This window comes from Lissotriton vulgaris, chromosome 3_1 (assembly GCF_964263255.1).
Source record: "Lissotriton vulgaris chromosome 3_1, aLisVul1.2, whole genome shotgun sequence".
Classification (NCBI taxonomy): domain Eukaryota; kingdom Metazoa; phylum Chordata; class Amphibia; order Caudata; family Salamandridae; genus Lissotriton; species Lissotriton vulgaris.
The window spans coordinates 1620511948-1620538235 of NC_141689.1; the positions used below are offsets into that span (position 1 = coordinate 1620511948).

Consider the following 26288-nt stretch of genomic DNA (forward strand, 5'->3'; position numbering starts at 1 on the left):
CTCTCGTTCTCTCTCTCCCTCTCTCTTTCCCTCTCTTTCTCTATCTATCTATCTATCTATCTATCTATCTATCTATCTATCTATCTATCTATCTATCTATCTATCTATCTATCTATCTCTCCCTCTCCCATAAACGACTGCATGGGTAACTTCGCAATGCAAGCGGCTCGCGAAGACGCAAAAATCCCCGCGAACATGCAAGAAACCCTGCGAACGTGCAAAAAAACAAAAATTCGCACAAATTCGTGAATTTTGCGGATCGCAAATTTGCAAATCCGCAAATTCGCGGATCGCGAATTCCCAAAATTCGCCCATGCTTACTCCCCACTCAGATTTAACCCTTACAAAAGTGTTAGTTTTTTAAATATTTTTGAAAATAACCTCTGTATCATGATGTTGAGTGAGATTACTTTATTTATCACCAAAAATAGACACTGATGCTGTGTAATGCACTGATATGTAAAAAGTGCATACTGACTTACTGTGTTTTACATTTTATATTCTGTTTTGCTAATGCCTTTCTGTGTCTTACATTTTTGCATTTTTTTTTATTGTTCTGTTCTGCTGAAAGCTCCACTAAGCGCTGCATGCACTCTGGGATAGGAGAGCCAAGGGTTCACTTTTTCATTGAGCCTACATCTTTCTCAAAAGTCCCCCAATAGGAAGTCAACTCCGGACAATCCAATATCATGTCCATAAAGTGAGCGTCTCGGACAGTTGTCGGGTCGGTCTGGATATATTTTGTGTTGCACTTGCGGGGTTAGATAAGTTTGATGCACAATATTTTATTGTGTGAGTTGTAATCCAGTGTTAGAGCTGATTTGTTTGACCCCCTCATGTACTTTCTTCCATTGCATCTCTGACAGGGGTTCGTCCAGTATAGCGTCCCATTTGGCATGTATTGGAAGGGGAACAGCAGGAAGATCCTCTCTGAGCGCTTTGTAGACCAGTCTACGTCCTTCCACCATATTAATTATTGTTTGGATAACTATCGTAATGCACAGCTCCTGTGGGAATGTCGGCCATAGCTCACGAGCCACCGCAGAGATTTTTGCATATTGCAGATATTGCCCTCTGCCCAATGTAAACATAGTTTCCGCCTCCTCCTTTGTTAGGAATCGCTGGGCGGTGTATAAAACTCCCATTGTGTGGCAGCCTCCTTCTGTCCCTTTAGTAATTGACATTGTTTATCCTATCTTTTTAAAAGGCTGCACAACCCATAGCGGGGCATCGGGAGTGTAAGGTGCCCTTTTTACTACCTTCTTTATTGCCATTTCCCAAGTCGCAGCCACATGTCATATAATGTACGGGAAGGGTTCCGGCACTCTAGATCCCAACATGAGAAGCTCTGTGAGTGAGAACCCTCGGAATGTTCCCGCCAGTAGTTGATTCTGCCAGTTATCCTGGTCATCCAGCCAGTGGACCTCATGTGGAAGCTGAATAGCCATATAGAATAGTTCTAGTCGGGGGACCTCAAGTCCTCCTTGCTTCCATGTCCTCTGTAAGGTATCTAGCATCACTCTTTTCCATTTCGATCCCCACAGTAGATCTTCTAATAAACGCTCTAGTCGCATGAAGTATTTCTGTGGAATTCGATAGAGAGTGTTTGTAAAGCATACAGAGAGCGTGGTAAAATAACCATTTTTGTTCATGCTACTTTACCCATCAGTTACAGCGGAAGCTCCTTCCAAAAGGCAATCAATTTTTGAATGCCCTCCACGCATTCCTCTATATTATTTTCCAAATAGACTGCCTGCGTGTGTGCCAATTTTATCCCCAGATACCGTACTTCGTTCCTGACCCATTTCATTCCCACTACCTGACCCATTTAATTCCCACTTTAGGCAGCTCATTGTGGGCCCTCCACTCGTCTCTAAGGTGCATGCCTTGCATTATGGTATTAAGCGACCTCGACATGCGAGGCTTGGTGTTGTCTCTGAGGGGCTCCCTGTCCAGTGTTGCATCGAAGATGCAGTTGAAATCCCCAAAAATAATACGTTCTGCCCCCATGTGTGGCGTTGCTGCTTGTAATATTGACGGAAAGAAATCGGGACAGTATAAGTTAGGGGTGTAAATGTAAATGTTAACAATACAGGGTACTTTGCCCTTCCATTTCCCGTGAAGGATTACATATCTCCCTTCTGGATCAAGAACATGGTGTAGGTGCTGGAACGGGACCCCAGGTGCCCCCCACACCAAGGCTCCTCGTGCAAAACCCGAGTACGAGGTGTCATATAACTGCCCCCTCCACCTTTTCCGTATACTTGAAATAGTATTCCCCTAGACATATGTCTCCTGCAGCCCGGCTATCGCTATTTTATATCATTTCAAGAATGCATGCACTCTATGACGCTTTTCAAGGGCCGCCATCCCCGAATATTCCAATTAAGTAGTTTCAAAGTTTGCATAGACATGATTGTTTCCTGCTTTGTTTCTCATCTCTACATCTTTCCCCCATGCCTATCTGGCTTTTATCCTGGTTGTCTGTGTGACATGAATCTAGCATCCTACGACCTTGAGATTTTCCCAACAACCTCTAAAAATATTCTCAATTGAACAACCCCAACTCCCCCACCCCATGGACAGTTGCATGAATTTCGATGCTTGCCATACAACCAGTATAAAAAATAGCACATACCGCCCCATTCCTCCCTCCCTCCCTACCCATGTGGAACTTTAGAGTTCTTAGCCGAAATGTCCGAGGTCTAGAAATAAATTCGACATTAGTTAGTGTCCAGGTAGCTAAACCTTATCGATTGCTGTGCAGGAGAACAGACTTCAGGGCACAAGATTATTCTCTAGCATCCCAGTCGGGTCTGAACTTTAGTGGGGGGTGTCGCTGTCTTTTGGCCACCCTGCCCCTACTATAATTATGTTTTAACCCAACAATTAACATATACAAAGAATCAGCCCATGGCATTACCAATTATAAGTCTATCGTGGACCACACCGGGATACGGTTAGCAACTGGACACTTATCTGTGCAACTGGTTCTCACGCATTCGGCCTTCAGTGTTTATCCATGTTCATTGGATGGACCTCCAATGCCAGTCCAGTCTCCGGGTCGGGTGTCATGTCAACTGATTCCGGCACTGTCTCTGTTTAGGAGGTCTGCAGTGTGCTATCCTGAAGGACCCTAATTCATCCGGAACTTGGCGCCCTCTCAAAGTATAACTGACTGTCAAGTTGTCAACGTTCCTGGATTATCCAGTCCTCAAGGAACAGTTCCATGGAGGGACCCTACGCTCTTTCAGGGAATCCAACAAACCTCAGTTTGCCTCTCCTCGACCTTCCCTCTGAGTCTTCCGCCCTACCATCCAGCCTTATCACTTGTCCTTTAAGTTCAACTATTGTGGTGCTTAGGTTTTTCACCTCTGTCTGCAGTGTTCCCACATCGTTCTCAGTGGTGGATACTCTGTCGGAAACCTTTCACAGGTCACATCGCAGCAAGTTCACGTCTATGGCCACTTCATAATTTTTTTAAATCATGTCATCTCTAGTCGATTGAATGGCTTGAATGACATCTGCTAGTGTGGGAGGGTCCTCAGTGTTCTATTCGGTGGCCGCATTTCCTCCTGCAGCTACTTCGTCTCTAGTCTCAGAGCTGTGTAATACAGGTTGAGCATAGATTGAGATTTTGTTCACCTGTGCTTTCACTGTCTTGTCTTTCACCATGATCACTGGTGGGTTCACTTCACCGTGTATTGCTAATTTCAACCGGGTGTGAGGTCCGCCCGTGTCGCCACTCCCAAGGTCTTCAGGCTAGGCCTCCAGCTTCCATCCCAACAGCTTTAGGCCCTGCACCAGCTCTCTGTTCACCACGGTCCGCTGTGAGGTCCGGTATCAGATCCAGTTGTGTCTCACATTGGACAACCCACCTTTTGTGGCCTGGTCTCTGCAGTCCCTCCCGTGATGTTCTCATTTGTGCTTTATTTAGTTGCTCCGGGGCCTTAGTTCCTCCTCCATTTCAATGCATCCCCCTCAGCCAAGGATCCTCATTGACCGTCTTTCCCAATCAGATCCCGGTCTGATCTGGGGTCTTTGGAAACAATTGTGCCCCCTCAACAGGTTTGGGGCATTTGAGGCAGCACAAGTCTCCTGGAGTGAAACCGGGTTAATCTATGTACAGCTCCTGAACGTGTGTCCCTCCAAGTCACTCTTCAAGCCCCGTCTCACCCCGAGCCCGTCTATGGAGGCAGATGCATTGCAATTCAATACACCTTGCCCCCCCATGAGCCGACAAGCCAAAAAAATGTCACCTCTGGTATTGCGGGTAAGGGCCTGCCTCTCAGCTGCTCGTTGAAGCCCTGTGCACACCACGTCTGCACTCAACCCCCAAAGACGGTCCCTCTCCACGGCACCTCCACTCGGGGCTCCGATTACCCTGTCGTGGGCACTTTTCAGCCACCGACGCTCGACCTGCCCAATGTCTATCGTTGGGATCTTTATGCTTCCCCTTCTCTGCGGTGGATCACTAAGAAGCCACCAGATTTCACCATAGTTGCTGTCTCCGGCATTCCGAGGGTCAAAATGGCACCGATGTCACTTGGAGGCTGCAGTATTGCTTAAACGGTTCAATGGGGTCACTTCAGGATTACGGCTTCACTGCGTGTTAATGTGTGGTCCCACATTATTCGGCTGATCTTTGGACATAATTTTGGGGGCCAGGTTAATGTAGGATTATTCCATAACTTTGGCTCGCTGTGAGGAGCTCCGCCGATAAACGTCTAAGCGGCCATGATGGTAAACCACGCCCCCCTTGATCTTCCACACTGTCATTCCTGTAAGAATAAAGTTGTTTAAAATGGTCCAGCCACCTATCTGGACTGATTTTTGACACTAACCCTTAAGGCAGTGGTGTGTTTGATGTCCTTCCGTTACCCAATTTTCTAAAAACTCCTGGGCTCCTTATCCTTACACGTTTAATTAGGCATTCTAATTTTTTTTTCCTTGATTGTCAGCTTCCTTTTTTATGGCCTGTTTGTAAGCTACACTTGCTTCTGAAATAAGACGGTTTCTCCTGGGCTTACTATTAAGTGTGGTACACAGCTGTTGGTTTGCAGCACTACACGTTATCAAACATTGCCTAATATAATATTGTTATGTATATCAAATACAATGCAAAAACACACTAAATAACACACATGAACACAAAATAAAACAAAAATATAAACAAATATACAGCAAATACAGCAACACATGTAAGTAACAATTTAATTAGCACACTCCACATAAGGTATTCTTTCAAAATAATCATTATCTATTAAAATTATAACCAGTGAAAATGAAAACCACATTGACAAATAGAAAACAGAAATAATATAAAACCAGTGTAAAATGAGAACAGCAAATACCACAACAACAAAATTGCTGCGCTGCTAGCACATAGCAAAGAAGATGTTCATTTAGCTTGAATGCAGGCACTCCAGCACCTTGAAAACCTACTCTACTCAAGCAAGAGAACTGCTTCTAGAAATAAAGTAAGTTTAATAACTCTTCAAAATAAAACATTCCACAAAACCAGTGGAAAATACAATTTGCATAAGTCAGACTAACCAAAAATAAATAAATTTATTTTCTTTTTTATATATATACCATACAGAACAAACCTTGAAAAGACTGAAAACCAAATACAAGAAATCAGCTTTGAAGTACTGCACAAAGCAAGAATATGGCAGCAAATAATAAGAATAAAAGTGAGTATGTGATGCAAAATGGCATAAAGTGGTATGCTCAACCTAATAATTCTAAAAACAATTTTAAAATAATAAATGACATTAATAGTTTTCAAATTTATAGCATTCTAAAATGTCCAATATAGCTACCTACACAACATAGAAAGGAAAAGCCCTTTTAACATATACCGGTTATACCTATACTAAATAGAGCACTACTAAAGAAGGGACCTGCTGAAAGTACAATAAATATTATTGAAATGGCTGTTATTGTCTTGCAACTACACAAATTGCTTTGTTGAGAATGTGAAAGAACACAATCATCTACATTATATAGCGGAAGTAAAAATTTGTAGTAAAGTCCAACACTTCAAAGAAGCAAACACCGGCTCATCAGCACCAATAGGTCCAATTCTAAAAACGATGGGCCCTATTTAGAGTTTGAATGATGGGATATTCCATTATATTTAAGGCAGACGGCCATTCCGCTATATTACATATGCATTATAGTCTATACCTAATGTGGCGGATGGGATATTCACAACTTTTTGACTGAGTATCTAGACTGACAACCTATAAATAAAGACTTTATTTCTAAAGTCCCTGAAGAAGTAACGGCACAAGGGCTCTCCTTTCCATGTTTAAGGAGAATAATTACTATAACTAAAAGAACCGAAAGACAACCCATGGCTCCCCAAAACGATCTAATGAGATAAATATGCTTGGTCACCTAAAAATAAAGATAACTTTATTCCATATGATAATGAAAATAATGAATTTTCAGATGTACACTACCTACAACCATAATCACAACACTAGCATTCCATTCTTGCTAAATAAAGTTTATGCATGTATGCCCAATAAACAAAGCAGTACATATTACAACTTACTATACAATTATTGATGAAAAACTAGCAATTACTGCCCCAAATAGTGTTTATAGATTTTGAACAGGCAATGATTCAAACAGTCCTTAAAATCTAAAACTGCAGTGCAATAGAATGATGTTAACCCCATTTTAAACAGGTTTTGGGGAAACATCTCAAAACATCTACCCAAAGTATTGACTACTCTACAAATGCTCAATTTGCATTTGAGATCAAAAAACGGATAGAGCTAGAATATGCCCCATCAACTGACATGGCAAAATGATACTACTATCTTCAAGAATCACCAATCTACCAAACACCTGAAAAGAAAGTAACTCTCTTTTTAGACTGCTCAAAGATGCTTAGGCAAAGGCACCAATTGAAGCCAAACATACCTTGTCAGCAACCCTAACAAAGTATTGTAAATTAAAAAATGCAGTGGAAAGGTGGCCTAAGTCCTTCCGAAAGACTCTTGGAAGAAGCCACCTTACCCGCCATCATTTTATAAACATTTTTAAGAAAAATAATCTACACCAACAGCAAGCCCTAGCCCAATAGTTGGCTAAATCCTTCCAATCAAACTTAGCAAATGCATAAAATAGCATCTCCCAAAATCCTGCTCCCAGAACCAAGGATTATACTACCTAGAAACTATTGCTCTAACTTTACTATAGCCTACTCTACCATGAACAAATCAGAAATCCCCACATAAATCAATCCAGAACAAATACCTCTACAAATAATTGATAGTTCTCAAAGGAAATATAATTATAATGTATTTGACACCTTTTCATGCAATTTTTAAATCATGTAATTTAATCTTTGAAATACAACACAATGATATAAAATAAATTACTATTTGTATAACTTTTAAAAATATTATGGGCCTGATCTAGAGTTTGGTGGATGGACCACTGTACCTCCGTCATGGCGGATCTCATCCACCGGTCACGCTGTCGCTGTGTTTAGTGTTTGGCCTGACGGACTACCATCTTTAAGATGAGGATGGTCTGTTGGCTGAACTTTAGTTCTCTGTCGTCTCCCCCCCACATCCAATCTTAACAGACACCATTCTGTCAACGTCCTTCATATCTGCCCACCAAGTGGGATGGTGAACCCTCATGTGGGAGGACAGCAATGAGAGACTAACTTTCTGATGTTGGACGTGTCCCTCAATGTTGATAGACACAACTGTCACCACTCACCTGATCACATCCTACTCACAAACAACACCTGCAGCTTCATGCACTCACAACACAGACTGCAGTAGCAGAGCTCCACAACTCCCAAAAATAGTGATGACTAAAAGAAGAGCCTCCAGATTCTCAGACAATTAGTTAATTGCAATGATGCATTACATAACTGGAGTTGAGTCCCGTTGCTTCGAGCACTAGTTCAGACAACAACCATGAAGCAGAAAAGCGAAATGAGGATCTGAATCATGGATAAACTGGATGCTATCTCCAACACCAGAAGCTCACAGGAAGACATCTGCAAACAGTGGAAAGACCTGCGGGGGAGTCTGTTTCCTTGCATCCATGGAAGAGCAGGAGGTCTTAGCAACTGGTGGTGGTTCTCCTGTGTCCCTCACCCGCATGCCGTGGGAGGAGAATGTGTTGTCCGTACTTCATGTTAAGAGCATCATTGTAGTTGTAGGTAAAGCACTGATTCGTAAGTGAAACACTAGATTTCTCACAATAACTAATTCACCATCTCGGTACTCTCACACCCCTAATACCTAACACAAATTTCTACAATAATGACAACCTATGCACACAAGTAGGGTACCTAATGTTTCTCACAACTCACTTCATTATTGATTCTATTTACTCACCCTGGTGCAACCTTCTCATTAACCCAACTCATATGGGTAACTCAGTCAAACTGCTGTGATCTTGTATTGGGACAACAAAGCACACACCCCTATGTAATAACATCTGTCAAGTAATAATACACAGCCTTTTTTTTATCATTTTCATTCAACACATACCTTTTCTTTTGATTGGCTACAATATCAAAATAAAAATGTAGGTAAGTATAACTAAGGGCAAATGAACCCATGTGACCAGGACAAAAATGTTCGAGTTATGGGTGTTAAATTAACGTGTCTCTACAATATGTAAATAGTTTTATTATTTATTTTTTATTTTTTACCAAACACACATGATTCAAATGATACTTAAAAGCTAATGTATGGACAAGTGGAGTCTTAGTGAAGGTAAGTCATTATGTTAGCTAAGTAATTCTACTTAGCACATATTATCCTTGCACATAACAATGAGTAGGATATACATTAAAAAGTGCAATAACTAATCATTTTTATTCTAAAAATGTACACATGTGCACCGGCTCACCTACAATGAAGTGACAAGAGAGCAATGTATACATGTTACTAAAATGCCCTGCAGAGTGGTCTGCGTCTCCTGACAAGAGTGGTTTAGCTGCCTCACTAAACGTTGGCACACCATACCTCTGCTAACAACAGATTGTCAGTGGAATGGACACCATTGCCACCTGATGCCCAGAGATTGTTTGTCAATTTGTATGAAAAATGCTGTCAAAGATGGTAAGTAAGAACTGAGGTGTAGAGATGCACCTCCACTTTGTATTTCTACAAAAGGGGGTTGTTAGAGCGATAGGGCATCAGCTAACCTAGATGCCTTTGAATCATACCCGCATATTGCCTACCAGAAATCTGCAAAGGGGTTACTGCATTATAAATATTACTATATAGCACTTTTTTGGGATTAAGAATCAATAGGTAGTATTGTAAATCTACATAATTATTATATTATATTAATATTATATTATATTATTTTATAGTTTGTATGTTGCAATCAGAGGGTGTCGTATGTCCTTACTAACCTCCATGAGAAGCCTAGGATTGTTCAACATTATTAATATTGACAGCCAAGCATTTGAGGGATTCTGCTTCACAGTGTTGCTAAGGCATATTATGATGGACCCTGGGACAGGAGAGCCAAACACTGTAGGTTTTATGGCTTATACACACTAGGCCGGTTCTGTCATATGAACCTCCACATCACTCTACGTCACTCTATATTAATCTTTTTCACAATAATTATTTGTAATATGACACAAATGTTTTATCTGAACCCTTAATTCCATCAGTAGTGTGTAACAAAAATCATTGATGTCCAGTTTGCAATATAGATATCAATAAAGTCAAAGTGTTCAACAGAAAAGTGTAATAACAATTTTAATCAACAATCATTTTATTAATAAATATATTTTTGTTTTATTCAAGGTGAAGGAGCAAGATCTCAGTCATCAGCCTCAACTATAATGCAAAGAGCACAAGCCTTCAGTTGGAGCAGCACTCCTGCTGATGAGAATAATCTTCAAGACCAGCCTAGCCTATCAGGTTTGTGTGACCGGTTCCTCTAGTCTCTCATTCTCCCTTATGACACACGATCTACTGCATCCAACAGAGTCCTGTCCCCATTATAGATATCAGGGCCCTCACAAGCCCCTGGTGCCCCATACTCCTAACAATTGGGGCCACTCCTACCCTGGCTCTTGGGACAACCACAGCCATACTATCTGCTGTGCAGCCAGGACAAACTACACCTGTGGCGTACTAGTCAACACAGTTCAGTTTGGAAAGCACTGGATTAGGAGCTGCCCGGGCGAGGGATGCTCAGGTTGCATTTATTAATGTCAACCCCATGAGGTCTTTTGTTGATGGGAGCAGTTATGCAGCAGAAGAATAAGCTGGGGCTATTTAGTGAATTCCTAAAGGATGATCTGATAAGGGCCCGAATGATATTCAGAGGGCCCATAATTATCTCACGGAATGTCACCTGAGTGTCCAAACTTTGCCTGCTGGGGGGGGATGAAGGATGACTTGTTAGCAGTGCCTGCGACAGTGTCTGAATTAACTTCCACTTTCCTTGTCCAATCACCATCTGCTGCCAGCTGTTCCCAAAAATATCTTCAGCTGTTAGCTTCATGGAAAGCGGGGCCCTGCTGCACACAGAGCCACCTGTCACACGCCCCATCCCCCTTCCCCTCCCATTGACACTCATGTTACTTCAGTGGCCCTTAGGAGGGGTCATTCTTCTGGCTGGCTTGATGACAACACCAAAGAATGTGCCACCAGGAGACACAAAAGGTAATGCCCTGAAGTAAGTGTCAGGACTATTCTCCTTATCCACCTTATTTCCCCACAGTTATCATCCACTCATGAACTGTTGTCTGAAAAAAGGACTCTAACTTAATTTTTAGCTCATCCTTAATTCCTCATCCAACATACAAATTAACTTATTTTCAGAGAAGCCTAAGGTTTTCAAAATAAAGCGAAGTTTTTTTTCAACCTAAGTAAATAATGAATAAAAAGAATGAGTCAAATAAATTCTTGCTAATATAACTTTTGTTATCAAACTATAACTGCATACATAACTGTTAATTGAATCATCCAGTCTACACACACAATACACAGTTCATGAAAATTTACAAGATGTGGCTTAATAAAAGCTCAGTATGGAGAAAAACATCAATTGTGGTTTGTCATATTTGCTTGTTAATATAAAAATGTTGCCCCCCACCCCAAAAGCTCAGCAAAGGAGAAGGACACGTCAACAATATGCACAAACACTGGTCTATACATGTCCTTCTCCTTCTTGCCTGGGGTGATTAATGGACATATCTGCAAAATATGAGTGCAATATGTCAATGTTATAGGTTTACAAATGTTCCATGGACATTTAGATATGTACCTAATTATGTTTTTTTTTTAAATATGTTCCATTGACATAATTCAAAAATAACATAATTATGCAAATATCTAAATACATACACACAAAACATGGGAAAAATGTGAACATGATATAGTAAAGTTGTTATATACTCCAACACTATTTTTAATATATAGATATATATTAAAATTAATACAATTTCATAAAAATCACTTGAAATGGAAAATAGACCAAAAGATATTACTTGTATTAAAATAACACCTATTTGACATTAATAAGTTAGATACATAAGTTTTACAAATGTTAAAAATGGATTGCCAAAAATCATTTTGCATTGTTGTCTATCCAATATTTTAAAAAAATCCTCAGATGTTCACATTGATTACCCAGCAGACAGTGCATATCATGTATTTTGTTTATAATGTGGATGTTCTAGTTGGCTTTGTTGGAAGCAACGTCACTTTTGCTGGATGCTTCTGTCAATAATGTGCTACCGGTCTGCAATATTGACATACCCTATGCTGACTATGGTGGTTTTTGATGGCGGACCAAACATGTATGTTTGCATATTTATGTGTGTATATTGTTTTTCTATAGAGCAAACCTAGCCAAAAGGTAACAAGCACTGTACATGGTGAAAGGCAAGCTTAAAGTCAGCGATTAATAGGAGAGGAAACTGAGATGTGGATTGTTAATTCATTGTGATGTAGTATTCTTTAAAGATTTTAGTCTTCAACTCTTTTCTAAATTTAAGCAGTGTTGGGGGTCCTGATTGGTATTGGGATGTTGTTCCAGATCCAGGGGCATAGATGGAATTGGTCTATTGTCTTGTTATTTTCTTTTTACACTTCTGATGGTGTCCTGTCTGCGGGTGTGCAGAATACCACCAGATATGCTGAGCTTGTCGGCAAGGTAAGAGGGGTGCTGGCTGTGTTGGCTTTGTAAATTACATCGCTGGTTTTGAAGATGGTGCGGACAAGGGGAGCCAATGAAATTCATCAGGATGGGGAGATGTGATCTCATACTGCTGTGAGTACGATGCTCCTAAGGGATGCCTTTATTGAGTCTGGAAGGCCATGAAGTATGGCATTACCACCATCCAGATGCAGAAGTACAAGGGTTTGCGCAGCAGTTCTGAAATCGCATTCTGGAAAAAACAGGTCGACTTTCTTTAGAACAAAGAGCTGGCACCAGGAAATCATTGATTTTCTGGCAATATGCACCTTGACGGAGAGGTTGGTGTCCTGGGTGAATCCAAGTGATCTGGTAATCGGTGACATTTGGGGATCGAAGTCGTCAAGGTTTACATCATTAAGCTAGGTTTGCGCTGTTCTGTACTGTATATACATAGCGGATGCCTGGTATCTGTCACAGATGACATACTACTAAGGGCAGTCTGTACTTTACTTTTCCACAGGCCTCTGTCCCACATTTGTTATATTGTCGATGATTTTCAAAATTTGTTACAGGCCAGGTAAGTGTCTGTTAATGAAAATTCAAGCCCAATGGTGTACACTTTTTGAAAACCATTAGGAAACTTTCCTACTAGCCATTCACTCTAGCACACCTTCTCCACCACTGCTTCCTATTTACTTCTGTTAGGGTCCACCAAGGCAGAAGGTGCAAATAACAGGGCCACCAACTTCACGCCTGAGGAATTTGACATCCTTGAGAAGGGGGCTGTGACCAACTACATCCAGCTACATTGGCGAGCAGAGAGACAGGTAAGCTACACACATGAACAGCACTTATGAATATTTTTATTTAGGTTTTTATATTTATTTAGTCATAGTGATTACATTTCACATCTACAATAGGAAAATTGTTCCTAACCATATCTTCACATACGTTGTGCTTAAAACACAAGCTGCTGCTAAACAACATTATTTCTGTATATTCTTTGTCTAAAATTGAGTTTGATTACTTTATTTACTGTAGATTTTATCAAGGGATATTAAAAACACAGTGCCCTAGGGGACCAACCACCTTTCACAAGTAAAATGCAATACCTGACTAAAGATACACAAATACATATTTTTCATTCATAAATATTTTCCTGGAAGGTGTATATGATCCTGATTTATATTTGTTTAACAATAGTACATCAGGATTTGGTACATAATGTACTCTACAACCATTAATGATGCATCTGCCTGTTATATGTGTTTTTTAATATCATTGCTGATTTAGCCCATGACACAATCAGAGCCAAGCGTGACTCAGGCTCTTGAATTTACCTTTCCAACAGTCAAGTTATTGGGGACTGTGCCTATTATCATTTAACATTGCACTTACATTTAATTGAATTGACTTTAATGATGACATTGATAATGCCTTTTGTGAATGAGGTACTCCCTGACATATGGAATAGAGTAAGTACCCTCTACATAAACACACATGTTTTTTCTGAGTTTCTGGTTGCCATATAGCCCATAAACATTATTACAAGTCAGATTCTATGTACTGAAGTAAAATGTATGGTTTTTGGACCTCTTTGATGTGTTCACAATTTTGTTATTTACCTCTGTACTGCGTAATTGATTTGTTTCTATGTGTGTTTTCAGCTTCCGTCAGCAAAGTGAGGGAGACAGAGGCCACACTTCGGGGACCAGGAAGAGAGCCGCAGGGAGTCATTAGCCATCAACTTCAATGAACCCAGTGGGAATAAGGGTGATGGGGCTGGCCAGTAGGTCCATACAACATCAGTATCTGAGACCTTCGATTGTGGCAGCCCAAATAACACAGGCCACCACATCTGTTCCTTTTTCTGTCACCACCATTCCAATCACTACCACATCACTCCTGTCCCCTGGAACAAAGCCATCGTCCAGTCAGTAAACAGAATGTGGTCTCCTTCCATTCTGCACCTCTTCCCTAGCCCCATTCCACCAGCACTGGTGTCAGAGGAAGCATTGTTGCTTGCCGTCCATGGTGTCAGGCTGTCCGAGGTAATTGACATCCTGGATGTCAACCTCTCTGCCTCACAGAGAGGTCCTGTCTCTGCTAGTGCCTCCTCTGATACCGGTGCTTCTGGCAAACTTGCTGCCTGAAGCACCGGTTCTACCACCTGACCCCATTGAAAGCCCTGATCCCGTTCCAAAGCCCACCACAATTTTACAGACCTCCATCCATGATTGAAGCTATCTTTGAAACCTGCGTATCCCAAAACGTCACCATAACAGTAGATATTTCTCCCCAGAAACCCCTGGCCATGTCCGCTCTAAAAATAATCCTGCAAAACCCACCTATCTCAAAACGTAGGTGTGTGAACATCAATCCGCTTCAGGAGGATAGAGAGCCCCATGAGGAGGACAGTAATACTATGATGTAGAGGCAAGCTGGCTGTGATATGATACTAGCTTTGTCTTCCCCAGCCCCAGAGTTTAATTCAGTTCATTTTCTTTTTGAAAGACTTCAAGCATCCAAGAGGAATAATTTTGTGTACCATTTTGTATTGTGTTTACAGAAACCTATAATGGAACAATTTGTGTCAATTATTAACTTGTAAATATATTTATTTATTTAAAGTGTTACAATGTTTGCAGTGCATGAATGAGTATTACAATAATTTGTTTATGTTAACCATTAGCTTCCATTTTCTGGTCTAGTGATTTCCTATTTGTTGCATATCCTTTTTCATGTGTGTTAAAAGAAGTGGAAATTTTGCTAAGAGGGCTTAGTGTGTATGTCTTCCAGAGTGGGAGTGTAGGTGACTGCAGTTAACGTTATCACTTTTGTGCTTCAATATAGGAATATCATCAGAAATTAAAATTTACATTTACTCAGTGCCATACATTTTTTTATGGCCAAAACATAGGTTATGTTTATGTGTATAATGTGTGGCACATGAGTGTGTGTTCTGCTCTTGATATAATGTACCAGATTTAAAGTAACATCAGTAATTGGGCTGTAGACATATCGACTAGGAGTACATGGTTAAATCATTTGATTGTGGTGTGCACGATAAGTGAATAACGTGGTATCAAGGATAGGCTTTATTATTGAGCGTTAGTACTATGTTTGTCACACCTTGCACCTTGACTAAAAATCTGCAAACAGAGACATTGTACATTTTTGTTAGATATTGTTTAGTGTCCATAAAGTTAAGTTAAGTCACATTGGTAGGTGACGTATCTCATTTAAAATAGTTAGAAAAAGTTATAATTGCCTTCCATTTTGTGATGCATTATGTTGTTGCTCATCCTCCACTGTCAGATGGAGTACCATGGTATGGAGTAGCAAGGACATAGTGATAAGTAGGTTTTGTGGTTGGCTATTTGCACACTTTTTCCTCCAACAGAGTGTTTCCTTTGGTGGACACTATTCTGAAAATGAATGAATGAAAATCATCTTATAGTGCGCGACGTAGCCCAACGGGCATCAAGGCGCCTATCAAAGAAATATAATGCAGAAAAATATAAAACCGGAGCCAGGTGCTGGATTATCAATATGCCTCAGCGAAGAGCCACGTTTTTAGTGCTTTTCTAAAAAGCATAATCGAAGATTGAGTCTTCAATTCAGGGGGGAGATTGTTCCAGAGTTTGGGGGCCAGGAAGGAAAAGGCCCTTCCCCCCCACCTGACTCTGCGAAACCAGGGGACGGATAGGAGATTCTTGTTAGAGGAGCGCAGATTTCTGCTGGGAACATAAGGAATCAGCAGGGATCTTAAACCTTCCGAACCTTCGCCAGACAAGGCCCCATAAACAAGGCACAGGATCTTAAAAGTGATCCTTGCCTGGATCGGGAGCCAGTGCAGGCTTTTCCTAACGGAAGTGGCAGAGGAGAGGCTAGGGGCGGCAAGGAAAAACCTAGCTGCCGCGTTTTGGACGATCTGCAGGCGTTGAACCAGACCGTTATTGATGCCCGCGTAGAGCGCGTTGCAATAGTCTAGCCGTGATGCGACCAAAGCAACAACGACCTGTTTGCGGGCTTGGAGGGAGAGATAATGTGTGATTTTCCTAAAGATCCTGATAATACCCCAACATGTGGAGACCGTCCTGTTTACCTGCTGGACCATGTCGAGCGAGGTGTCAATCAAAACACCCACTCTAAATACAGGGGGCAGAGAAGTGACTTCACGTCACTCTGTCCATCATGTTTAGGAGAAACTGCCATCAATGGAGTATGGAAAATGTAGTAGAGGCGGCGGATGGTTCACAGACCAACAAACCTCAATAATCTAAATATGATGGATGAACCTCCATGGCTATGAACTGGTAAACAGATGGTTTTTGATGGTCCGTCATCATCAGCCAAACGAAATCTGACCATATATTCCTTAACAATCCAAAAATAAGTACATAACAGTAATGAAACATCAAAGAACATTTACAATGTTTTTAAACTAATAACATTAATTAATAATAAAAGTTTATATAAAAATTATACTTCCATAAGGCTAAGATACCAACTACATTATACAGAGCAATGCTTCATACTTCCACAATATAGCAACCTGTAATAAAACATACATCAACATAAATAGTTCTGTTGTAGTATAAAATGATATCGCTTAAAACAGGAATTCCTCATGTAAAAAAACATTGTAAAAACAATCCCCAAAAAATGCTATACAATTCTCCAGCTTAAAAAAGTAAGCAATTGAAAAGTTCCTTGTGAAATCCTAGGAGTCTTTCCAAAACCCCCAAAATAGATAAAATGAATAAACTCTCCAGGAAAACCAAAAAAGTTAAATAAAATTATTGTAATACTTTGATTTTAAAATGGTTCAAACTATTTTCTTTTAAAAATGGAAAAATATATCTTTAAAAAAATGAAATATTCTTTCCATTAGCACTACTTTACCTGTAAATAAAAAGCATTCATTACCACTTACAAAACAAACCATGCTCAAAGCCAGAATACAAAATACAAACACCTCCTACATAAAACAACTAAAAGAAACTACAACTCAATAACTTAAAAATTCACCAGATGACACACTATGGATTCAACAGATGATACACTATGGATTCACCAGATGATACACTATGGTCTTAGATATATAGATACCTTAATATAATGATTTTGTAAATTTAACTAACCAAACCACTGTACCTAAACCCTATAACGTCATCTCAGTGTAGACCCTTACGACACTTCAATCTAGACCAACATGACCCCGGACTATTAGTTACAAATTAAAAAATAAATGTCCTTACTGGAAACAAAGAGCTGCATCACCAAACTCATCAACTTCAGCTGCACGCAGAAGAATTCAAAAGACAGCAGAATGCAATTAGTGGTACAAATTGCAATTAAAGGAAAAAAAAACTGAAGTTTACTTACATTGAAATCAATAAAAAGTCTAACTTCTTAATACAGTGTTTTATGGACATGGCCCAGTTCTTGATGTTTGGCTACAGTGCCTTGATGCCTTTGGGTAATTGTTTATGCTTTATAACAATTATATAAAAATTAAAAAGTTCATTTTTTTCATAAATTAGACATCTATATATAAATATTAAAAACAGATTTTTTTATGATTATGGCTAAATAAACAACAACATACTTCCTTTTAAGTATTTATTAATGTACAACTAATGTATTTTATTTTAAAACAATTGTAATTTGATTTTTCTCTATGAACATTAATGTTATTTTATATGAAGTATACCTTTATCACCATTATCAATGTATGTTAAAATTGTTTCTTACTTTAATCTACATCATATAATATGTTTACAGCATGTTTATTATCTCTGTTCAAATGTATTTATACAATGTATTTGATTGAAAGTTATATTCTTAAATAAAACAAGTCTAATTTGTTAGCTATACATTATCTGTACTTTATATGTGACCTTTTTTTAAAAAATATACTTACATTATTATTTAATGTTTAGAACATTTTGAAAAGGTTTGAGTTTCTACAAATGTTAAACAGTTTTGATAATTCTAAATATCTTTCTAAACCTAACACATGTACTGGTTACTTATTTTAAAAGTAAGTAGCTTCAGATTTTAAAAGGTAAAACAAATATGAATAATATTTTATGTAATTTGCTTTCCTTCCTAAAGCGATGCAAACGTATTTGTATCAATTGACTATTAGAAGTAAAATTCTAGTGGGGGTGATTAAATTAAATATTCTTACACAAAACGCAACCTCACTGTCTAGAGAGTTTAGTTTTGTTCATTTAAATTTTCTGTTCTATCTCTAAACCAACCCCCATAGTGTAAGTGTTTATTTATGGAAAATGTTTTCTTAATATTCGAATTCCAAACCTACACGCATTGGGAAAAGTGTTAACTATTGAGGAGCCCATAGTTACTACTCTTAACTGTAAACCCACACCCATTGAGGAAAGCACTGCATTTTTATATTTCAGATTTACTGTTCTGATTCCTTATCCACACCTGGGGGGAAGTGTATAGTTTTGGGACGTTAGGATTCGCTATTCGTAATTCAAACCCACCCTCATTAGGAAAAGTGTTTATTTATAAGAAGTTCCGACTAACTATCCTGACTATAACCGGATAGTTGTTAGAGAAAGTGTTTAATATGAGGGATTTTGGATCTAATATTCTAATTCCAACTTACACCCACTGGGGAAAGTGTTTAATTTTTGCCAAAATCCTTTTCCTTTGTACAAAATGAAAACAGTTTTTTTATTTTTTTTAAATCAATTTTCCTATATAACCTTTTTTCTTTATATTCCCAATTAGATTTTTCATTTTGTAAATGTGACAATTTAGCATTTTTAAATATTTAATTATTGAGTTTTATTCTTAAATGTTAATTAAATTTTAACAAAATGTATTAATAATATAATCTTTCATTTGAACTTATGTGTATAACTTCTTATTTTATTTTTAAACACATTTTATTTCCTTTTTTAAAAAAAATATATCTTTACTAAGATTTTCGCATTTTCCTGCAAGCGTATCAGCACAAATACAAACCAACCAAAAGAGAAAATCAAACAGAGATGCGAGGCTTTAGAGAAAGAAAGATAAATACCCAAAAAACAGACAAGTAATTAAGAAACATAAGAGAAACCCAGCAACTCGAATACAAAGACTCGAGTTGCTGGGTTTCTCCTCCAATTTTCCCAGGATTATTTTGAAGAACACTTTCACACCAATATCTAATAGATTAATTAATCTATAATTCTTTGGGTCCTTCCTATCCCCTTTTTTGTGCAATGGCCTGATTACGGCTCCCCTCCATGATTTTGGGATTATACCTGAAGTTAGTACTGCTGTAAACATATTTGAGAAAAATTGGGCCCACCAATTTAACTCTGTTTTAATTATTACTGCAGGTAAATTATCAGGCCCTGCCGCACGGGTTAAATTTAATCTCTTAATGGTGTTCTTTACGTTTTCAAACGAATCTAAAGGAATTCGATTTTTTACTACATTTCCCCTCCAGGTTTTCTCCCCACTAATTTCTGGCCCATTGCTACACTTGTATAATTGATTTAGGTGCTCCTCCCATGAAGCCTCATCAACGTCACAACTCATAGTTCCTGGAGATCGTCCCGCTGCATCTTGGACAAACCTCCAGAAACCTTTAATATTTTTACTTTCTATAGTTTCTAGTAGAGAGACCCAACATTTTTCTTTAAAGCTTCTTAGATCTCACTAACATTTGATATTCCTTCCTCACTCTCACTTATTAAGCATTCAATATCCCAGCATAACTTGCTTTCCCTAGATGTGCTAGATAATAGCTTCCTAGATGGACGCTGCTGGCTGCCCAATTTCCATTTTAAATACCTGTCAGATATTGCCCCACCCACCAGAAGGCTCTCTGGGAAAGTTAATTTTCTCCCTATGTGACCCCTGTCTATCCTTTATCTCTCTTTAGACCCCTGTCCCACTCTGCCTACCTCTACCTCTGTTTCTATGCCGTGTGTCATTCCAATGATTTTTGAGGTCTCAGGAAGGATCTACTGCAACTGTTTGTGTGTGTGATAATCTAGTATTATTTGGCTTCGTAAGGTACTGCATTAGCATGAAATAGTTAATTGCATTCAATTGTTTTTCCATGCAGGGGCCCCCAAATATGCCTTACCTGGGCCTCCAAAATCCTCAAGATGACACAACCGCCAATCACTACATATACACATGATTCAAAAGCAGTATTGTACTATATACTGTGCGTGCTGCAACTCTTCCATCTGTAAACAAATGCAGGCCACCCTGCAGAATTTCGAAGTAACTCATGTTCACAACTTGCAGGGCCACACTCTGTACAATACTGCCCAGGCTGCTCTAGGCTACCGGGTCCACGCCTGACCGTTCCCATGTAACGGATACAAACAATAGGCTAAATGACTTCTGTATCGTATGACATCAGAACTGTTTCCTTTAAAACCCTGTTACAGGCAGGAGTGTTTCAGGTGCTTTAATACAATTTCTAAACAGTAACGCTGCACTATAAGGGGTGGTTTGATATTACATAGCAATAACACTTACTTTTCTTCTTTGCTATATAAAATGCCATGCAAGATTTCACTCATAAGGCATTGCCTCATAAGCCTTCTGAAAACCTCAAAAAGTCACACATAAATTGAAAACTTAACAGCTGTATACAGTGGTGGACTAATTTAAGGTACTGGAGCCTTCTACTTCGGGGACACTTGCTTGATGCGAGGGACCTATAATAAGGAGGTAATACACGACTGCTACAGCAAGGACAAGTATTTGACACTAGAGCCATTTAGTAATGCCTCAAAATACTGCAGCCTGCTACAGCAAGGATGTATGACTGATTCGAGGGGAGTCTAGTAAAGTTCTAAGACACTGCATCCTGCCTTAGGAATGTAAAGATTGCTGTTTTCAAAACGCCAAGGGCATATGAAAATGAAGTACACTTTTTATGGAGTGTTTTTTGTGTATTTGTGCTTTTTGTCGATTTCATTCCCGTGTCTTTTGGCAGGTGCAGAGTACGCAAAACAGTAATTAGTGTATCAGAGCATACGTTATCAAGCATTGCCAAAGCCGATAGGCCTACCTTACGTTTACAGTTTACAGGACAGACCTATTGGCTTTGACAATGTTCTTTAAAACAAGAGTGTCAAAGCGTGTTCTATATCCTTGATATCACACTGACATCTGCAAAAATCTGTCCAGTGGTCTGACTCAAAATGCAGGGCCTCGTGCCTTCCTGAATATTTAACACAATTTTGAAATTTGCCAGTCCTAGGTCAAAACGGGGGTCTACATCATAACTTTATATTCCCACATTTTATAATGTTTGTTTAAAAGAATCATGCACATCAGCACTTACATACTTAATTGTATATCTCCCATACTTTTCACCCTGGCTTTTTTACTGCCCTTCATTACCCTCATACAAATGATTTCTTGAGGCTTTTACTCTGCGTGTATGGAAAAATGTAGATTACTATATTTTTCATTAATAGGAGCCTCAGTTTTGTTCTTGACTATCATAATAGTAAACTTTATGCACAACAGAAACCACTTACCAGTCTCTCCGTTTTGAAACAATATTCTTTTAGAAAACTACTATTAACCCGTTATTACGCAAAAATGAAACTGATATACATTTAGCCACAACATACTCAATGAACATTTGTAGAATGCCCCACACGTGTGCGTTCATCTAGTACAAAGACACATTTTCTTTTTTATACTATACAAATGTTACCACTATGGCAGCTTAATTTGCACTAGCACAATGTTTCAATGTCTGCTTTGCACTGTTGAATGATCTGCAAAATCCTGTCCAGATTTTACCTACAGATGTATGACTGCATTGATGTGCACAATATGTGCAGTGGAAATTACCACGACATTCCTTTTGGAACTTTGAAGTCCCCACCCTTATTCCTCAGGACTGCGATCAGAGCTTCAATAGTCGTATCTATCAACTGGGAACGGAATACTATTCAGTTCTCAATTGTCATAAAAAGTGTTGTGAAATTGTCCCTTGATGCACCTACTAACAAGTCCCTAAACTGTGTATGATGTTTTATTTCCCTAAACATGCGCACAATTTATACATTTCAGTTTACAATCTGTGTAAACGTGATTGTTTAAGAACTCGGAAACAAACTTGTGCTTTCTTGGAATTGGAGACCCAGACAGGAGCCTCTGAATGAACTCGTGTCAATGCATACATTACTCAGGCTTTGGTATGGCAGTCAACCGTGCTTCTAGCTTAACATTATTTCAAACATTTGACTGCATTTTCAGAGAAACAGCAGGTTCCAGCTTGTAATGAATATGGCAATTAAGATCTCCCCATTTCCTCTACTTATTTTAGGGATCAGCTGCGGAATTCCCCCAGCTTTGGAAAACGGATTCTACTCTGCTGAGGACTTTTTTGCTGGTAGCACCGTCACTTACCAGTGCAACAGTGGTTACTACCTTCTGGGGGATTCCAGGATGTTCTGTACTGACAATGGAAGTTGGAATGGCATTTCTCCATCCTGCCTTGGTGAGATGTGAGGTTTACTTATATCATGTTCATTTTATCTGCAGAATTTGCTTGAGTTCACAGTGTTTGTGGAATGAAAATTAGAGGGTACCCTCTGATGATCCGGAATCGACAAGTTTAGAGCTGTTTGTTATTGATTTTTTCACTAAGTATTTTTCTGATCTGAGAATTAGAATCGTCATCCTCTTAGTGTGTAGATGGTTTGCAAGGTGCCAAGATTTTACGCACCAAGGTCAAACATAGTCTCTAGAAGTGGGTGTGACTTCCCCCGCATGATAAATCTCACAGGAACAACAATTGGAAAATAATCCCTTAATATTTCAAGTGTTTCGAAAGTAAATTTTCCATCCAGAATTTGTTATAATTGTGGAAATGGTTCAGTCTGGTGCCTTTCCCCTGGAAAAGAGAGTCCAGGACATTCAGGATATGATCCAGATTTTTTAGCCTCTGTCCTGGATCTCAGGAAGGTCAACTCTGAGGATGGTGGGACCAATGGCCTCCTGCATCCTGCTGGTGAAGCACGCCAGGTGGCATTTGCAGGCACTGCAGTGTGATCAGAAGTCTCAATATGCCCAACATCAAAGGAACATCTTCAACCATGTCCAGATTGTGGAGGAGACTGCGAAAGATCTGCAGTGGTGGTTACTGGACTGAAACCTGATCAGAGGCAGACCCCTCTCCCTACCCCTTCCAGAGTTGATGGGGGTAAATGATGCATCACTTTTGGGTTAGAGGGCAACCTGAGAAATAACTCTGGTCTCTGGTAAAGTCCCAGCTCCATATTAACCTTCTGAAGCTCGGGCCATCGGTTTTGAGAGCCATCCCTTCATCCGTCAAGGAAATGCTCATACAGGTTCTTATAGACAACATCGACCCATGTAGTATTGCAACAAACATGGTGGGTTGGGGTTCTAGACTCTGTGCTTGGAGGCACTGCTCCAATGGAAATGGTTGGACCATCACAGAATTTTCCAGGTGCCACCCAGTATGGTCTTTGAATTCCAGGGCAGACAAGCTCAGCCATCAACATCTAGCAGAGCACGAGCTGCAATTGAACCTGAATGTAACACAAGGACTTTTTCTACAAATGGGGAGAACCTTGCTTCGATATATTCACCATTGCAATGTCAATGGTTCTGCACATTGGAGATTCCAAAGTGTCTCTTGCTAGGAGACACATTAGAATTTGTGACCCCCCCCCCCCCCCCATTTGCCTTCCCACCAATACCTCCTCTGCCTGAAGTTCTGGAGAAGATCAGGACTGACTGGGCCCATGTCATTCTTGTGGGCCTGGATTTGGCATGGAGTGTATGGTATCCAGAGCTTCTGGACAATGGCATCTATCTTCTAATTGGGCTTCCCGTGGGAATATATGTTGTCACAGCAACAGGGAAGGGTCCTTCATCCAGCCTCTTACAATCTCCATTTTCAAGTTTGGACATTGGCAGTTTGGTGCACCCTGGCAAGTATACACCTATCATTGGAACACATTTGTGGATTGGTGAACATATGGCAAATAGACCTCCTACAGGCAAAGTTATCTGACATTTAGTTGCATCTTTTATCTGCTGCCTAGCAAGGCTTTGCTCTAGGAAGGGTTAAAATGTGCCTTTCATCTCTTTCAGACCATTTAGAGTTGCTGGACCAGCCCTAATTATTCTGATGAGTTGTCGTGATATGGTTTTCGAAAGGCCTCCAACATGTGTATCCTCCCTCTGTAATGCCACAGTGAGACTTTAATTGGACCTCACATATTTGATGTGTACTCCATTTGAGCCACTTCATAGCTGTCTTTTGCTGTTTCTCACCTTCACAATGGTATTCCTCATCATCATAACTGGCTCGTTGCTAGAAAAATGTTACTCCAAAAGGCTTCAAGCTTCGGGCATGTAAAAAATATATGAAGCCAATCTCCCTCACCATGGGAGAAACATGTATTATTCACTTCTACATGACATTTGCTTTGCTTTTTCCGAGTGTAATAAGCCAGCCACCATGACAAAAAAGCCATCCTTTTAAAATTAGCTGCTCTCAGGGCCTTGCTTCCTACCCGGGCTTTAGCCTGCCATTCCTGATGAGAGAAGGAACATTAAGTCTCCTTAGTTATTTTTCCCAAAAAATCATCCACCAGGGGGAGTGCCTTGTGTTTCATAAGTAAGGAGTACCAATTTCCAACTCCCTTTAATTTAACTTTATATAGAGCATTAGCCAGGGCAATTGGAACCCCGCTTGGCAGGAGATTGTATATTTTAATACAGTTTATGATCTGCATATATTCTAAGAACCCTGGCTTAATTCGGTTCCCAGCTCTACCTAGTACTCCTTCCCAAGAAATCACTGTATTTACAATGAAGAAATGGCCCAGATTCTCAAAACCAATGTCCTTCCATCTCCTAAGACGACTGGAATGAATTTGCAGGCCAAACCCCCTATATTCCTCCAATTTTAAAAAGGCAAACCCAGACGAGTTTGCTTGTTTAAAAAAGGACTGGAGTTGATCGGCATAGTTACGAATAGTCCTATACCGGGACTTTTTCGGTAGTTTAGATGTTTTTTTTAAAAACTGGAATTTGTGTGCCAGACCCCCTAATCATTCTTTCAAAAAAATATTTGTCCATCCGATCGTAAGGTTCCAGTAGACGTGCTGTAAGATGTAAGAACGCTGCCTCATAGTAAGTACGGATATTTGGTAAGGCTAAACCCCCTTGATTTATCCCTAGTTGTAATATGGGCAGTTTAACCCTTGGCGCCTTTTTATTCCAAACAAATTCCTTGAACATAGTCAATTTCTTTGAAATATTTAGCATTGATTTTTAAGGGTACATTAATAAACAAAAATAATAAAAGTGGAAGAATTTACATTTTAAGGAGTGCTACGCGACCGATCAAAGTCAATGGCAGCAGGGACCACTTGTCCAATAGGGTTTTAATTTTATTTCGCACAGCTAGGTAGATCTGAAAGAGACACGTTAGTGATAGATTCCTTACCTTAGAATATCCCCAGGCGTCAGACTGGATCCGGAAAGTTTTGCGTAGCAGTACCCTTGCGCGTCGGTAGGCGTCGTCTGCGGCTCCGCGTCCGTCGTCGGCGTCGTGGGTGCCGTGATGACGTCGTCGGAGTACTTAGACACCGCCTCCGCGTGCTGACGTCAGTTCTTTTTTCCGCGCCAGCCAGCGCAGATCTGGAAAGAGCAGTTCACTAGTCACTTTTTGACTAACTTTTTGTGATCTTTTGATCCACTTCTAAGTCTATACGACTCCGACGGTGCCTTTAGGGATGCCCGGATTCAAGCATTGCGACGAGTGCGACCGTACCATGTCGGTCATGGATCCCCTCCGCCTGTGCCTGACGTGTTTGGGTGTCGACCATGACGACGAGGCCTGCTCCGACTGTCGGGCCCTTTCGAGCAAGGCCAGGTGGGAGCGCTCCTGCACACAACTTGAACTCCGCCAGTCGGCCCCGCGCCGTGTGAGGTCCCGGTCCCACGGGAGGTCGAGGGACAGGTCGCGGGATGGAGCCGTCACAGCTCCGGGAGTCGGCACCACCCCTCCGGGTCCAAGTCGTTAGGTAAGAAGCATAAGAAGTCGAAGAGGCATCATCGCTCTTCTGACT

At 40.1% G+C, this 26288-nt stretch overlaps 1 protein-coding gene across 2 annotated transcripts in view; it reads left to right on the plus strand.

Annotated features, from left to right (window-relative positions):
* SVEP1 (sushi, von Willebrand factor type A, EGF and pentraxin domain containing 1) overlaps positions 1–26288 on the plus strand; it is a 1018759-nt gene that overhangs the window by 729705 nt on the left and 262766 nt on the right. The window contains exons 31-32 of one of the 2 annotated variants that reach the window (XM_086962106.1): positions 9813–9929; positions 22502–22675. In XM_086962106.1, the coding sequence (XP_086818232.1) occupies positions 9813–9929; positions 22502–22675 (291 nt within the window). The remainder of the gene's footprint in view (positions 1–9812; positions 9930–22501; positions 22676–26288) is intronic. The other variant, XM_086962105.1, reaches the window with a different exon arrangement.